General features: G+C 28.6%; 4 protein-coding genes across 4 annotated transcripts; 3 read left to right on the forward strand and 1 right to left on the reverse strand.

Annotated features, from left to right (window-relative positions):
* The first annotated feature begins 86 nt into the window (after nt 1-86).
* Nucleotides 87-3882, forward strand: LOC105627821. The gene is made up of 8 exons (XM_012209099.1): nt 87-176; nt 302-599; nt 1186-1339; nt 1791-1933; nt 2015-2214; nt 2359-2740; nt 2829-3059; nt 3443-3882. The coding sequence occupies exons 1-8, from the start codon at nt 87-89 to the stop codon at nt 3880-3882; spliced, it is 1938 nt and encodes a 645-aa protein (XP_012064489.1).
* A 1880-nt stretch (nt 3883-5762) lies between these two features.
* Nucleotides 5763-8976, reverse strand: LOC105627822 (pleckstrin homology domain-containing family F member 2). Its single transcript, XM_012209100.1, has 8 exons — nt 8961-8976; nt 8389-8453; nt 8163-8300; nt 7810-7873; nt 6838-6963; nt 6623-6729; nt 6295-6552; nt 5763-6079 (listed from the first exon to the last, which is right to left on the reverse strand). Exons 1-8 carry the CDS (start codon nt 8974-8976, stop codon nt 6050-6052), a joined length of 804 nt encoding a protein of 267 aa, XP_012064490.1. The 3' UTR covers nt 5763-6049.
* Nucleotides 8977-9566: 590 nt separating this feature from the next.
* LOC105627823 (ribonuclease kappa) lies at nt 9567-10815 on the forward strand. Its single transcript, XM_012209101.1, has 2 exons — nt 9567-9635; nt 10585-10815. The coding sequence occupies exons 1-2, from the start codon at nt 9567-9569 to the stop codon at nt 10813-10815; spliced, it is 300 nt and encodes a 99-aa protein (XP_012064491.1).
* A 1623-nt stretch (nt 10816-12438) lies between these two features.
* Nucleotides 12439-14876, forward strand: LOC105627901 (major facilitator superfamily domain-containing protein 12-like). The gene is made up of 7 exons (XM_012209173.1): nt 12439-12745; nt 13252-13459; nt 13552-13760; nt 13844-14206; nt 14306-14462; nt 14566-14687; nt 14773-14876. Exons 1-7 carry the CDS (start codon nt 12439-12441, stop codon nt 14874-14876), a joined length of 1470 nt encoding a protein of 489 aa, XP_012064563.1.
* The last annotated feature ends 3636 nt before the right edge of the window (nt 14877-18512 follow it).

Raw genomic sequence — 18512 nt, forward strand, 5'->3', positions numbered from 1 at the left:
ACGTGACTAGTGCATTATGAACTGTATGATTAATATTAATTAACACAGTTTTTTGTTATTTGCGGTGTGAAAGTGTGTGTCACAGAATGGCTATTACTGCATCCTTCCATCGAAATGTCATTTTATTGAATCAATTGGTCCCACCAGACCATGACTTCAAGAAGATCTTTCGCCAAGTAAACATCTTATTTTTCTCTATCTTACCGATTTAATTTTGAAATTTTTATTTGGTATTTTTTCTTATATGTATCATTTCTTGATTCTTATCATAATGGTGATATAATAAAAACATGTGTTACAGGGAATGTTTGATAAACCAAATACTACCGGCTTTATATATGTTTCACATTATCTGTTGACGATATATGATGCGGAGCGTTTTAAAAAAGTAGTTGAATGGCCAGTAATTTGCAAGAAAACCGAAACCAAGTATCGTAACAGTGTCAAAGATTATCTGAATGTCATTGCATTAGAGAATCCTGATATAGGATTTCCACGTGTGGTTACTACCTATTTACATCATGCAAGTGGTACTAAGTTTATAACTATAATGTGGAAACTGTCTCAGCTTGCATTAAAAATGTATATTATGCGTGACGGTAGGTATCTAGAAGCAAAATATTTTAGCCTTATAATCTTATAACAGTTTGCCAGTAGATTACATTAACTGTATTTTTTACTTTGTTAGCAGATTGCACATTAATTGTATTTGCATTTAACTTTATAAATAGATTGTATTTATTGTTTGCATTTAACTTTTTCTGTTATTAGAACTCATTGACGTAGACTGTTTCAAAATTACATCGTGTGTATTATAGATTTTCAGTATTAGCAATAAATTTTGAAATAGCCATAATCTAACAGATTCAGCAGAAACTGAGTAGAACCTGTTATTTAATAATGATATATTTTATTTAAATAATTTTAAATTCTACTTGATGATTGTAGTTAATTTATCATATTTTATTAACATCTTTTATATTTTTATGTGTTCTACTGGTGATATCTATAGTAGATACATTTGCAAAATTTATTTTCTGTATATTTGTTATATTATTATAGAATTATATGTCTTAATAATTTTTTAGAAATATTGATTTTATTTAAATTTTTTATATTTTTGTATAAAAATACAGAATTAAAATATTCTGATCATAATAGATTTAGTTTGATTTATCCTTTTAGGTGAACACGAAATTATATTTGCACCAAAACCAAGTCTTGTAAATGATTCAGTTAAAACATACCTACAGCAGTCCAAAGCAAATATTAATTGCGATATATTGAGTCGTCATAGAAATTATGTACAAATGGAAAAAGCTGCAAATTTTGCATTGGCGTAATATTTTTTAATTAAATTTCTCTTAATATAATCTACTAGAGATGGGCGACATAAAAATCTCAATACTTTTTGTATCTTTGTTCTTATATATTTGCATATTATATCATGAGCAGAAATATTGATACACAGAAATATCAACTGGATAATTTGTGATATTGCTAATATTGATATGGATTCAATATTTTTACTTTTAGGTAATACGCGCATCGATTAAGGAATGGATTTTTTTTATAAAAATAATTTTTTTTAGACTGTTTTATTGATCTTTTTGATGAATAACTATTTTAATCAGAGTTTAAAGAATTCAAAATTTAAATTATACACATCCGGACATGCTTTTGTCGTTATTTTTTTGTCATATTTAAAATATTAGCATTGTATCGCCCCTATCTCTATAGTCTACTAATATTAATATTATAAATCTGAGTTTATTTTATTCCTCCTTTAGACAAGAGAAAGAATATTTGACTAAAATTAAAACAGAGCTGTTCGACAAGAAACAATCTTTAGCAAAATGTGCTTCTTCAGCTCCTGTTACCGAATCTATAAAGCAATGTTTAACGAATGTCGAAGATACAGACATTGTATCAAGTTAGAATCATTAATTTTTTAAATTAATTTTTTGTTGAAAATCTTGTACATGTGAAATTAATGAATATACATGGGTTTTAGTGTGGAAAAATAGTTTAAACAAAAATATACAATATATACGAAAACGGTATATGATGTTGAGTGATCTGGAAAGAACATGTGAGAAAACAAGTGGCATAATATCGAATCTATTGAATGATTCAAAAGCACTAGATAGCAAACAGTTGGAAAAAATTAATTGTTTTCTGATATCGGAATTGCCATTTCCACCTGATGTTCAGGTAAAATTGAATATTAAATAAATGATTGCAATTTCTTTTTAACCTTATATTAATAAACTAACAAGCCACTTATTTTAAAAATTATATACAAAATTATATATATGCACTATTTGATATTTTATCAATTTATATTTCCTTTTTTAGCATTGTTTTTATCGTTTGTATAATGATAACAGATTAATATATCACAATTTTATTCATCTGCTTACTTTGATACTATATCAAGTATATCAATGTCTGAGGAAGGACGACTTAGTCGATCTGTCCCAGTGTCTTTTGCAAGTGGAAGCAAGTACAGAAGACATGAAATCCATGTGCAATGTATTTAAAACTTTCTTGGCCAACATGATAAGTTCTACAGAGGAGATGCAAAATGATTTGTGTGTGAAAAATACAGAGCGCATATCTGAGGATAAAAATGTTTTACCCTTTGTAAAAAACATACTTCTTATGTCCTCGCCTCTTATCAAAATTAATACTAATTGCGCGAACCAAAGAAACGAATTGCAATTTACTCCGACTGAAAGTAAGATCGATATTTAAGAAACAACTATAGATTGTAATTTTTGTGTCAAATAATTATTAGCGTAATCATATTGTTCATTTTTTTACAGTTGCACACAAATCATTATTTTCGAGATACATACGGCACAGTAAAAATTACACACCAGATGTAAAAACGAATTTATACGTGTCACGCATCAACATTGACAATCACACTATGTTAAATAGTAATGAAAAACAAGAATTACGTTTTGTGACACCTAAAGTAAATCAGTTATGTAAGAGAACAACAGGAAAATATTCCCGATTATTTGCTACACACAAAAAGCAAAATATAAAAGGTTTGTAAAAATTCTATTTGATTTATATAAGTAATATTGTTATTGAAATTTTATGTAATTTCTATTAAAAAAAGATCAGACAATCAAGAAGTTACTAAAATTAGATAATGCTTATTTTATATGAAAGAAATGAAATTAATTAAATACTATCACTAAAAGAAACCGCCATTATTAGCTCTTTTTTATTTATATTTATTTTTCACAACCTAAAACATGTATTTTTATATTACAATAATAAGAATGACATTATTTCTGCAAGGTAGTATATTTATAATTCAATTTTATTATATAAAATAATAGCCTTTTTAACAATTTTTCTTGATTGTATGATATATTTTGTTTACGGTATACATATATAAAATTAACATTATATTTATATATAGTCAATTCTAGCATGTCTCTGCAATCTACCACACAATGTAATTCTGCTATTGCAAGTATAGAAGAAATATCCAGTTCATCGGATTTTAATTTAGATATCATAACAAAGGGTTTTATCAATTGGAGCGAAGAGTCTTCCAAAATTTCTCACTCATCTATACAATTCACTCCGATAAAACGAAATGTCTCAAAAGTTGCGTCTCAGCAACAAGTGAAAAATAAACTCGATCATAAGATCAAAGTAAATAAACCCGAATTGGATGAATTTACAGAAGTACAGATTGTAAACGACGATGATAAAAGTACAATTGTAAAACATGAAAATGATTCAAAGAGACGGTCCATTAGTGACTTGGTAGAACGTTATAAGAAGATACTAGAAGTTAGCAATTCTGTTACAGCAAAGTTAGAAAATACATATGTAGAACACGAAATTGAATAACGGAAGAGTAAAAGAACAAAACTCAAATTCAATTAGTATTTTCTATTGTTTGTACTTTTCCATTTGTAAATTTTTTTGAAACGGAAAATTTATCAATAATTTCTATTATTAAAATAAATAATAGAAAATACTAATCGAGTTTGCTTGTTTATTAGTTATTCATTAAAATCTATGAATAACAAATATAAAATTTAACATCTAATATACAATATTGTGTATGAATAATTCAGTATATTTATATGAAAATGTATGATATGTTTTATTTCTGTTAAAGATAGCTTGTATACAGTTTAAGAACAAGTTGTCAATAAGAAACAATGTATTAACAAATTCGTTTTCTTAAAGATCTATGACAAATTCCGATATTAAAAACTTAGATAAAGAAATTAAAAATTTCAACATATTTTTGCGCTATAATAGTATAATATCCTCAAAAAGAAAAGAGTAGACATGAGTTGATATTAATATTTTCTATTTTGTGGAACTTAATATATATTTTTTATAACATATGTATTTATATATTATATAGTTATAGAGATAAAGTCATATGAATTATATTATCATGTTACACAAACTAACTATATATATGTTACGAAGTAATTTTTTATAAAATTTTTAAAAATGATCTGTTTGTACAAATGATATATTTTCACCTTCTTTATCTGATTTTTCGTATCATTGCAATTTAGATAAGGAGTGACATTTTTATCTTATATATAAATTTAAAAACCTCTCTTATTGTTTATACATTAATTGAACATCTTTCCCTCGAGATTCTCAGTATATTAATTCTAATAAGCTAATTTTATCTCTCAATTATTATACTAACATCCAAAAGATAACATGGTGTTTACTATTTCATCAAATAACACTCTTAAATTTATAATAATATAACAGTTTATTCACAGATATTACGTTTAGAGTGCTACGTACTGTATTATAACGTATTGCAATAATAGGTAGAAAGAAATGTATACAATTAAAAAATTAGTCTTTGCATTCTAAATGTTGCATTAAATGTTACATGTTTTTTACTTACAATTAGATATCTGATATTGATCAATAATGTAAAAAGGCACGATGGCGGCATATATTCTTATTATACATTGATGAAAAATGTTTCAAAAAAATTTTTGATCTAATAATTAATGGTTATATATAATAAATTTATACATTGAACGTTATGTAATTGTATTATTCAATTACAAGTCTTTGTTAATTTCTAACTGTGCATTTATAATACTTTAGAAAAAATATTGATACTTTATTTTTTCAATCAACTATATATTTTTATCATTTTTTTATTTTGCATTAGGGTGGTTCCTTAGTAATAAAGTGCCGAAAATTTAGAGCGCCTTACCAGGACCCATTCAAAATTACAAATATCTGCATAATTTGGGTAAAATATTAAAACTATGTGTATATCTTAACGAAATAGTATGGAACATACAATAGTATAATAAATCAAGAGCTATCTTCATCGAACGAAAATAAGATGAGATTAAGTTTACTTTTCGAGGTTAAATTTATATGCAAGTTTATGCACACACGTAAATATCTTTCCAGACTGGCCATATTTTTACTTATAGAATTGATTTAATACTTTTTTGTGATTATTAAAATCGTAATTTTTTAAACTATTATATCTCATTTTTAAGAAAAGTCTATGGTAAGATTTGTGTGCAATTAGTCAAAGAAGCGTCTGCGAGCTTTATTAGTCACTAAGTTATATGTGAAAGGTTACATTTTCAACATTTTTTTTTCTTATTTTATCATTAACCTACTGTAGAATTTTGCCTATGTCAATTTCGGTACCTGAACTTCATTTTTAAAAATCAGATATTTTTATGATAACTCAATTTACTAAAGAACCGCCTTAATAAAATGTAATACTTTTTTATTGCTAAAAATTGCAGGATGCAAATTAGATATATGTAAAACAATATGTGCTTCATAAATTTTGGCAGAATTTCGCATTATACGCATTTGTCTTCGTTTCAATCTTCTTATGAATCGTTAAGAAATATTTCTTGATTTTCTTGAATGACATTCTTATAACTTTTTTTATTATAATGTAGTTCGATATTGATTTTTAAAAATATTTCTGTAGAATTTTTGCTTCTCTCTCATATTTCATCCGTACTTCATCCGTATGATATAGTCATTTTCATCGACCAAGCGTGGAATAAAATTTAGGCTGCAAAAAAAGGAAAATTATTACATTTAAATACATTGATTTTATAATTATAAATCAGGGATTGAATGCTAGCAATTGTGCCTAGTACTGCAAATGTATCTTTATTTCGACAATATCAGTATACAATTAATAAAATTATTTCGGTATTTATCTCTGAATTATAAATCATTTTATGGATGTTGATCTTCATTCAAAACAAAAAGAAACCTAATTACCTCATCATGATTTTCCTCCTTATTTCCATCATCATCGTCTCCAGAACTATCCCCTCCTGAACTGTCAGCAGAATTACGTTGTGGGTCTTTGTTATTTAAGCTATCCACAGCAGTCGTTGGTATAGCCTTGATTTTACTAGCGGCATCGTAACATTGTAAACAGACCCTGACAGCTTTCCCGTTTCCTTGCCCAGGCAGTAATAATTTTTTGTTACTGCATGGACCACAAACTACTGCTCCACATTGTCTACAATGATGCTGAAGAACGATTGTTTAAGTTTTTTCAACAATTTCCATTCAAATAATAAATATATGATTTTATCATTACCCGTCTGTTTAATACTGTGAATTGTGTTTTATTGCAGTGCATACAAATTGTAGCTTCATTATCTGGTACCCAAACTGCTGCATGAACTTCGACAGGCTTTTTGCCACCTAAAAAAAATAAAGAAAAATAAAAAAGATAAAGTTAAAAAAAAGTCATATTTGCAAAATTCAGAAATTTATCATCTTAAAAAAAATAACAATTTGATTTTTGCTTACTTTTTCTTAACAAATCTTCAATACATTTTGTGATATGTGCCATCCATTCTTGTTTTTCTGTTGGAGTAGCAGCATAAACAGCAAACGACTTTGTTACTGTTTTAATGAGCCATCCATTACGATATTCTATAAATAATGATCCAATACTATACTACCTTTCTAGATATGCATATATGATCTCATTTGATTACTGATCCATATGCCGTATGATATAATTGAAAAACTATAGTAAATGCGTCATTTCTCTCAAAAACAGAACCCGATAAAATATATTTCAAAATTTTTATTTATTTTTTGTAAGAGATCTTGCATGTAAAAGTTTTCTGTGATTTTTAACAAAAATTATTAAAAACATTGGAAAAATAACACTGGAATAGATTTCTCTATAGAAATCTATTTCGAAATTTTTCTCAAAATCTTTCTATATCTGTATTCTATAATCTTTTAAGTGTTGGTATTGTTATATCGTACAGTTTTTTATCATACCTATGCAATATGCCTATAACAATATCGACATTATCAAGAGTTACAGAATAGAGAGAGGGAATATAAAAAGATATTTTAAAAATATTTCACATATACAGCCTTAACCAAAAAATATAAATCATCTTCACAAAGTGATATAAGTGTTCTATACCTAATAAAAAATAAAAAATTGAAAAATGAAAAATTTTATTTTTCTAACAAGGCCTGTTCTTTTTGACTGAACTTTTGCACTAGTTCATCTTTCTTCCTTTTCTCTCTATGAGGAAAGAAGAAGAAGAAAGATGAACTGGTGCAAAAGTTCAGCCAAAAAGAACAGGCCTACAGTTTTAATATTTTGCTAATTCTTTGGTTTTTATTAGCTTTTTCAAGAAAATACAATAAATTGAAAATGCTTTATATTTATGACCAAGGTTGTAACGTAAATGGAGTAAACAAAAATTGCAATATGCATATAAGTATTAGTTACAAATAATATAATGTACTTACGACCCTCGTCAGCCAGAGACTCTAATTTTACCTCCTCCAGTGGTATAATATGTTGCTTGTTATACTGTAAACAAATTATCGTTATAATCACTATTATTACTGTTATTTTATGTATCAATGGTTGCGTTCAGCAGAAAAAGCAACTTTGCAACTGTTGTAAAATTCTTTAATATGATTGGTCTTGTCCTTAGTTCCTTGCAGAATTTATAAACCAATCATATTCAAGAATTTTGCAACAGTTGCAAAGTTGCTTTTTCTGCTAAAAGTAGCCAATGTTGGATATAGAATTCATTTTATATGGCTCACATCACAGACTTTATCCATAAAAGACAAACATTTCTCTCTATACACACCTTTTTCTTATTAATCACGATATTTCCATAGACCAATATGTCGTTGAACAGGAAGAACTGTCTAGGCTTAGGCTTTTTCCTGCACATTTTTGTCAGGACCCCTTCACCCACCAAGACTCGGCCGGGTACTGCGAGCGGCTGTAAGATAGATATTTTATAAGTGAGTCATCGTTAGTTACAAATATTCGAGAAATTTATAAATTTTGCTCGCATGAATCTCTCTTACCTGACCCGAACCGCCGAAGCAGTTTTCGACCATCGCGATGCGCCTGGCATTGGCCTCGCTGTTTACTAAAACAAATCAAGCCCCAAGGATGGGGGAGGGGAGATATTAACGAGAATGTCATTCCAGTGTCACGCTTGCAACACACCCACGTTTCAAACGAAAACGTCTGAGGCACGTCAGACCCGTTCTTTCTAGCTGCACTTTTCACACCCCGTATAAATTTCATCTCTTCCATCTCTTCATCGAGACGTCACATATTAAATATAGAAAGCGTAACGAGAGCAAGAGGGGAGGAGGGAAGCGTGCGGCTAAACAGAGCGGAATTACTCCGGATTGTCCGGAGCTGTCAAAAGCACACGGTCCATCAACACGAAGCCGACAGCCCGTGAGACCGTTATCCTCGCGCGCATAATTGCACAAGGAGGCCGAAACGGCTGCGCGTCACCCGCGTCTACCCGTTCGCGATTGCGGGACGCGTGAACCTCCCCGAGTTGCCTGGATGGCTAGCGGCTTCGTCTTTTCGCAAGATACGCGATATTAATTACATGCTAATAAACGGAGCACGAACTAACCCAATCGGTCGACCATGATCTCATGAATCAGGGTTGACAACAGCCAAGATGCGTGAATCACATCCAGTACGTAATCCCGTGCGTGTTGGTGCGTGTCTAGCGATAGAGTGAGTATCTGGAAAACCTGCTGATTACACTATTTATCCGCGATTTGGCGCGCTTATCGCTGATTAGCTGGCGCCCACTGGCGTCTCACTGGGTAAATTTAACCAGTATGCGGATAGATCGCTGTGACTTATCGATATATCGCTGGCACTTCGAATGATTAGTCGAGATCATTGGTCTGTTCGACTTGCTTACACTTTTTACACTTAAAATGAGATAGATATATATTTGGCGCTGAAAAGAAAGAAAGCAAAGATGCTGAGTGTAAAAAGTGTAAGGAATTCGAACAGACCTCATTAAACGTCACATGATTACAAACCCTCATCGCGGTGTATCGTCAGATTGTCACGAGTGTTACGATCAGCCGAGGGTATTAGCGAACGCTGGTACCTAGGTCATCTCATTCACATTCCCGATTAATCACCAAAGATTCGTGTAAAGCAACGGTGAAGTCGCTTGGTTAAATTTGATCATTTCGTACGAACGATCTCGTCAAGCAGGATGAAGGTCTGCGGGCCCAAATATGCCTTGTGCGGTTTAGTGTTGTCTGTTTGGGGCATATTCCAGTTGGTGAGAGAAAAAGATCATGCTTTTATAAATATATATTTACGTACTTAAAAATAAAACATCTTGATATCGGAATTAATTTCCTAGAGAAAGTCGTCGAAAACTGTTTTTTCAGCGTTTGTTATAAATGTTATAAATGTACGTTATAAATCTTGTCAAAGACAAGATTTTCGTGCCAGCGGAAATATAACAGAATCTGCTGATAGAACTTGATGGCAGATTAATTATAGAAACCGAACAGAATGATCAATTTTAAATATAATTTTTTTTAGCTGAGCCTTTACTTTTATCTTTTCTCTTTTTTTTTCTTCAAAATAAGAGAAGATAAATCCTGTAAAAAATACAGCTAAAAGGAACAAGTCTATAGACAGATTTTGGTTTTCATTGGCAATCTTCTATTGAATGGCTGCGTTATTCATTATGACTACTGAAAATTTATCTAGTTTGCATAAATATTGGAATTTTATAATTAACATAGATTATGTAACTATAAATTTTCAGTATTTGCAGAATAATAAAAGACAACTTATGCATCTCCATTAGTTACATTTAAAAAAAGAATCTTTGCAACTATTGTAAGATTTTTTAACATGATTAGTTCTTGCTTTTAATTCCTTGCTAGATCTAAATGTATAACTAATCATATGAAAAAAAATCTTACAACAGTTGTAAAGCTGCTTTTTCTATAGAACACAGTCATTAACAAAACACAAGCTTAATACTGACGCAGTTAATGTCAATCTGCTGTAATATTAAAACGATATTCATAGTTTGTTCTTATTTTAAGATTGTCTTAAGAAATGTTTTAAGATGTTAATATTTTCTAATTGGTTCATATCTTAAGAACATAAAACGGTCTTAAATAAGATTTAGACTATGAATCAAATCTAGTAAGCTACATGCTAGTGTACATCATGTTAACATCTTGTTTATTGGATCTTTTTTTTCTTAGCTTTTCATGGGAGTATTTTTCTATGTCCGGAGCGTAGCACTTGTAGAGGATCTCCCATTGGAAGAATTGAAGGAAAATCTTACTTCAAAAGAAGAATTCTACAAAGTGGTGGACCGAGGATATACGCAGAATGCATACAACTGCTGGATTGCCGCATGCATCTATGTCCTCACTTTCCTTTTCTCTGGTCATCAGTTCTATCTCAATTCTAGATCGTCCCTTAGCGTATAAATACACAAATGTTATGCAACGACGCTACTGTGCATCTGATTTGTAATAATGTACATCTAAAAAACATCTTGATTTCAAATTATTTTAAAGCTGTATTATACAGGTATTCTAAAAGTTGTTATCCAAACACAATATAATGTAGACAAAATGCCTGTATTCCAAGTGTTTTTATAAGTGCAGAAGATGTATTTTTTTGCCACATATGTGTATATTTATATTTCCATTAATGTGTATTATATATATATATATCAATGAAGCTGAAAAAAGCAGAATGAGGATGGAAGATTGTGTAATTTTTGCAGAAATCTTACCATAATGCCAGAATTTGTTTTATTCATCGGTAGTAATATATTTTAGTAAGTTCTGCTTATATATTGTTACATATATATTGTTAATATGATAAAATAAATTAATCGTAGACTATGATGGCTGTTCTTTCGACTAGATAAGAGTTACTCTGCAATATATTTTTTATTTTTTTGACTGCGATTCGATTTACATCATTCGCAATCTTTGTAAATATATTTTTATTATATATTATATTAGAGATATATTATATTTTTGTTTAATATTTCATAAATGACAAAAATAAAATGGCTCAAAATGAGCGTTGTAAACATGAATGTTATGTATTGGGTCGTCCGAAAAGTTCATGCCGATTTTGAAGGAAAATTGAAACGCAGAAGATTTAAATTTTTAATTTCATTTATTAAATTTAAATCTTTTGCGGCACGAACTTTCTGGACAACCCAATACATGAATTGGACCGCGGTTTAACATTTATGGTTGTTCAAAAATTTATAATTTGCGCTGCTTATTTTGTGCAAATTAGGCCTGTTCTTTTTGTTGAATTTTTGACATGGTTCATCTCTCTTCTTTTCTCTATAGAGAAAAATAGAAAAGAGATATACCGTGCGAGAAGTTCAGCTGAAAAGGATAGGCCTATTATTTCATCCAATTTGCAAGATGAAGTTTTACATGAAGTTTCAGCTTTATCTTAACAAATTTAAAAAGAGGAACATAGCACTGTGTGTCTTACAAAACGAAATAAAAATTTATGTCGCAAAAAGAATGCAAGTGAAACAGTCCTTTAATTACATTATTTCAATATGTACGCCTTTTACCGCTCTTCCACAGCGGCAAAAGGCGTACATATTGAAAGAATGAATCACATCAATCACATGACTGCTCATGTCTGTCAACGTAACATCATTAGTAGCCTACATAGCCTAATAGAGTAGGTGTAGAGCAGCACAACATAACATTCCCCCTCTAGGGAAATTTGATAGGTTAGGACTGATGTCTTCTCTATCTCGAACACCTTTGATTTTGCTAAACAAGCTAATTTTCGTCAGCGTATTGTCAAAAAGGAAAACGTGACATGATAATTCATTATATTGTGACGTTCTTCTGATTCTTCATCTTAATGTTCCATTTTTTAGGATTTACAAGTGTATACATTTGACTCATTGATAACGCCACGACTACATTCTTTAATTAACAAGTCATTAGGGCTTTGATGTAGAGATCTTTCCCTTTCATCTGCAAAATACCTTCTGAGAAGAAGAAGGACATAAGTTGCGCTTAAGGCCAACTGTTTATGTTCGATAACGATCTGTCACAATGGAACCTGGGACAAGCAGCTCGACGGATGATTACGTGGAGATAATACGGAAATTGCCTCTTTATTTGAGATTAGCCTATGGCACGGGTCATGTATTAAATGACATCTGCGCTTCCATGTGGTTCACCTATTTACTGGTCTTTTTTCACTTGGTACTTGGATTTGATCCGACTCTGGCTGGCGTTGTACTTCTCATCGGCCAAATAGCAGATGCCTTAGTCACTCCGTTTGTTGGTTTTCAGTCTGACATAAATGACAACTTTTGGTTGTGCAGATATGGCAGAAGAAAAACCTGGCATTTGTTAGGTATTATTTTTAAACTTGTTATCTAAAATTTGTATCTTGTTTAGTCTTGTTATTTTATGTAGCGAATATTAAACTGTTGGTAATAAGCTAGTAGTTTGCTAGCAAGAGTAAGGATATTAGCATTGACTGCATCTATATTAATTAATCTTCTATTAATAGAGCCTGTTGACTGTAGGAATTGAACAGAATCTGTCGTTGTCATTTAAACAACATTGATTAAAAAATGTAATAGATTTTATTTCGTTTCTACTGCTAATTCATTGTCAATTTATATCTTTATTAGCAGAACACTTTAATATAGATGTAATTGATGCCAATATGTCACAGTAGTCTGTAATAAATTTGCCATTACATTTTGTTGGCAAATTCTGTTATAATTTTGCTTATATTTCGATAAGATCTATAGTAAATATTTTGTAAACATTTTACAAAATTTATTTTTGACAGATTTGGTTATCTAGATATGCTTTTGTTTCAAAACACTGTAATAATTATTTACTTTGCAGGCACTATTTGCGTACTATTGGGATTTCCTTTCATATTCTCGCAATGTCTAGGCTGCGAAAATGCACATCAATATGCACAGCTAGTTTATTATGCTGCTTTTGTAGTGATTTTTCAATTTGGTTGGGCAGCGGTACAAATATCACATTTGGCCTTAGTCCCAGAACTTACGCCTGCTGAACATGAGAGAACTGAACTTATAGCTGTAAGGTAATAGTAGAAGAATCATTCAAAAAAACGTTTATTTAATGAAGATAATGTATATATATAATGTAACAAAATTTTATCACAATATTAAATAGGTTCACATTTACTGTCTTCTCCAATGTTCTTGTTTACTGTATTATGTGGGGTGTACTACATGTAACGAGTGATGAGTATGATACTCAGATCGGACCTAGTGATATTCACAAATTTCAGAAAGTTGTTTTAATTGGAATAGTAATTGGATTAGTTACATCTATTATATTTCATGTTGTTGTTAAAGAAAGTGCTAATGGCACTGCTAATGGTAATAATTTTTAAAAATATTTTATGTATATACATGTGCATAAGTATATAATATGTAAAAGCAAATAATTGATATCTTTTTAGGTAGCTTTATGCATAGGAACGCTAGAACAGCATCAGTATTATTGAAAGATGTCAGAATGTATCAAGTAGCATGTGTCTATATGCTTACACGTCTATTCATTAATTTATGCCAAATTTATATACCTCTGTACTTACATGAATCATTGAATATGCCTGCGACATCTTTGGCTTATATACCATTGACAATGTATCTAAGTAGTTTTTTAACGTCTTTAATCATAGAGAGGCTCAATACAAAATGGGGTCGAAAAGTCGCGTATTCTATTGGTGCTTTACTTGCGATATGTGCCTGTATTTGGATACAATTTGGTAATGGTGACATATATGTTAAATATCAAATCTATGTTGTAGCTATACTACTAGGTAATTTATGTAGAATTTTTAATTAGATATAATGTAAATGCGAAGTTTTATAAATTTAAGAAAACTAAGAACGCCTAACTAATTTAATTTATGTTATAGGTTCTGCTGGTGCAATAATGTTAGTGACTAGTCTTGGTGTTACTTCCGATCTAATAGGAAAAAATACTGAGAGTGGTGCCTTTGCCTACGGAATTATGAGCTTTACAGATAAGCTTAGTAATGGTCTGGTGGTTATGTTAATTCAGTATTTAGTAAAGTTAGTAAGAATATTTAACACATAAAAACTTGAATTAAATTTTTTATTTAAAAAGTCATAAATTGAAAGAAGTATTGCTTTAACTAATATGTTTATGTTTCAGACACTGTTCGTCTGGTTATGCTAGTTATTACTACAGAGACATTCTTACATATGTCTGTGGAGTATCCGCAATATTTGCTTTACTGATGATTTTATACATCAAACCATTCTCACGTACTACTGGTATGTTTAGAATGCATTTGTTTGTATTTTAGTGATAATAATCGTAAATTAATATTTAACCATGTGAATGTAAAAATTGTTTTAGTTTTTGATACGTTACGCAACGATGATGATGAAGGTTTCATAGAAACTCCAAATGCAGTTGATGGAAATTCCTCTTCAATTCAATCTCAAGCCAATATACATTGATGATATAATAATACTTAATTTAATTTGTAAATTAAGTACTGTTATATATTACTTAGTTCTAAAAAAAAATGGAATGTAAAGACATTGATAATATTAAAAGAAAAAGAACAATACTTGCTCTTGTAGGCTGCAAAGCACACTATCAGCGCTGTTTATGTTACACTATTCTTGTTTCACATCTAATCAAATGAACGATGACGATAGAATGACACAAATAGCGCTGATAACGTTTTCTCGAACGTTATGTGATATACAGTATGCAAACTATTATCTTTTTTACTTGAAACTGTTGATATTATAATTTTATATATTTTAATAATGAATTTTATTTTATGTTCTATTAATGCGAATTTCTTATATTGTAAGATTATTGTAAATGATATTTGAATTAAATATTTAAAATTTTTAATACAGTTATTATATTTCAAAATCATATGGAATATATAAACATTTGTTATGCTTTTTTAATTGAAATAAGATTAAATTTAAATATGCATATTATGACTGTGTTCGATTTTGGCTGCATGTAAGTTCCATTCTATCTTTTTTCTACAGGTAAAAATAATAAACGTAAAAAAGTAATAAAGTAAAAAAGTGATAAAGATAGAAAAAATGATAAAGAAGCTTACAACGCATGAACGTTGAAATCGAATGCAGACTATACTTTAAAGATAAGTGCGCTCATTTACTTGTGTCCGTGTATTGCACTTTGTCACGCAAAGCATAAAAAGAAAAAGAGAGAGAGACTTGTATCATGATTTAATCTAAAGTTTTATTTAGATTAAATTATTATGGAATTAATTATTTTATTTTTGAATTAGTTTAGAATTATTTTCCTCTTGTCTTATATATATTTTTAAATATTTTGTTTTTCTATTTATCCTTCATGTTATCATAATTATTATCCCAGTATTCGAAATAAATTAGAATTTTGGATTCGGTAATTCTCAAGGAATTGAAATAGATAGAAATAGATTCGTGTAGTCATTACCAAATCCAAAATTCTGATTTTTCTATATTTTTCGTACTAAGATGTATTGTTTTTTAAGTCACAATTTAATTTTTAGAGCTCAAAAATTAAATAGATAAATTAAAATATTAAATATAGTAATATAAGAGAATATTTTTCTTCATTCTATAAAGATATAAAAATTTATTAAATCTCGAATCTTTATAGAGTTTATTAAAGTCATCTTAAGATATAAAATTGATCGTTTGTATCGTATACAGTCGACGCTCCTTACTTACAGATTTATTATTCACAGATTTGACCAAGTTAGCGCTAAATTTTTATTCCTGAAATATTCATACAATATTTCTGAAATCCCACAATAATAATTCAAAAATATTTCGGTATATTTCGAAATATTTATAGAATATAAAAGTAATATTTAAATGATCGTAAAGTATTCTATATATGTATAATACATGTCATTACATATTCAAAGAAGACAAAGTGCGTGACAAAGTGCAATACACGGACACAAGTAAATGAGCGCACTTATCTTTAAAGTATAGTCTGCATTCGATTTCAACGTTCATGCGTTGTAAGCTTCTATCTTTATCACTTTTTTACTTTATTACTTTTACCTGTAGAAAAAAGATAGAATGGAACTTACATGCAGCCAAAATCGAACACAGTCATAATATGCATATTTAGATTTAATCTTATTTCAATTAAAAAAGCATAACAAATGTTTATATATTCCATATGATTTCGAGATGTGATTTTGAGATATAATAACTGTATTAAAAATTTTAAATATTTAATTCAAATATCTCATGTATTATATATATTCCACATATTTACATTATATTATGAGCATTTTGATTACATTGTATTATGAGCATTTCTAATATAATCGTATTACGAATAAAATAATAAATCTAATAATTTAAAACTTTCATAAAAAAGCAGTAGTAGGTTTATTTACTTGAATCTTTTTTACTTGTTCTAAAAATACGTTTCTCTTTTTTTATGCGCGTATTGATCTCTTTAATGGTCTGTGCTCTTACGAAAAATAATCACTGCAGACCAGATATTATAATCCGTGTAATTACTGTAATCCCGCACAAATTACTACAGATTACATCGTGTAGTTACTGTATAATATAAATATTAGAATCGGCAAACTTTTATAGTAGAAGGATTACACGCTAATAAAAGCACTACAGAGTGGATCTTGTAATTATTGTATCACAAAAATGGTGAACACATAGATGCCTGTAATATATATATGTAATTACTATAATATTTTTATGTAGTTATTGTAATTATTATGTTATGTAGTTATTGTAATGTTGTATTATTGTAATATTTATTATTATTATAATACTATACAGATTATATGTATATAATACCTAGCCAATGATTCTTTCTCATAAAGGTGATGTATTAATTTTTTGAATTTGATTTAAATTTTTAAGAAATATCTTTTTAATTGCAGTTTATACTTTTAAATTTAAATTATATATTTTTAAAAATCAACTTTTTCGATTTTCCAAAGTAAATCTACTTTACAAGAGCTTGAACAGCCTCTTTAAATAAACTATAATCTTAGTTGCCTTTCATTAGCATGTGATAAATATTTATAATTCGTATAATTTTTAAAATTGCATATAATTTTTTACATAATCTTTCTTTAATCCTAATAAGGTAGTTGAACTAACAAAAATAACAAATTGTAAATTAAAAAAATAAAAAAGGAATAAAGAAAAAGTTATAAATCAGAAGTATAATTTCATCTATCCAATCTATATTACAGTTTCAGTATTATGAACTTTTCAATTTTAATTTTATTTCACAATTTCAAATTAACTAAAGAAAGAAAAAAACAATAACTGGCTTCCGTTTAATACGAATTCCTATTCCTATAAATATTATTACTTTCTTCAATTAATGAAAATTGTTCTGTTTTAAATTGTACTTACCGGTAAAAAATTTGTCATGCATAAATATGTATAAATATATAAACATGCACAAACACGCATAAATATTCATAAATGTATAATTATATAATAATTATATAATGAAATATATGTTCATATATATTTTTTTTTTTATTAAAATTACTTTTAGTATAATAGAAATAATAATAGTAATGTGAAAACATTAAAAATAATTAAAAAGATAATTTTCGCACTATATTTTAGAAAAAAATCAAGTTTGAAGAAATGTGAAAAAATTATTCGTATATAATCATATATAAAATTATGCATAATTATGTATGAGCAATTTTTTTTTACATTTTTTCAAACTTATTCTAAAACAATCAAAGCAAAAATTATTCCTTCAATTTTTATGTTTTCACATTATTATTATTATTTCTATTACTATTTCTATTATACTAAAAAGTAATTTTACAAAAGATAGAAGGATGTATGAACATGTATATAGACATATATAATTATACATGTTTATACATATTTATAAATATGCGTGTTTATGTATTTTTATACACATTTATACATATTCATGCATGAAAAATTTTTTAAAAACACATATGTGTTCAGGATTAGACGTCATTAGCATTATTTGTGATGATCTATCTTTGTTTTACGACATCTGATGAATTATGAAGATAGAATGACATAAATAGTATTAATAGCGTTTCCTCGAACGCACTCATAATATTT

The sequence above is a fragment of the Atta cephalotes genome (assembly GCF_000143395.1).
Source record: "Atta cephalotes unplaced genomic scaffold scaffold00010, whole genome shotgun sequence".
Classification (NCBI taxonomy): domain Eukaryota; kingdom Metazoa; phylum Arthropoda; class Insecta; order Hymenoptera; family Formicidae; genus Atta; species Atta cephalotes.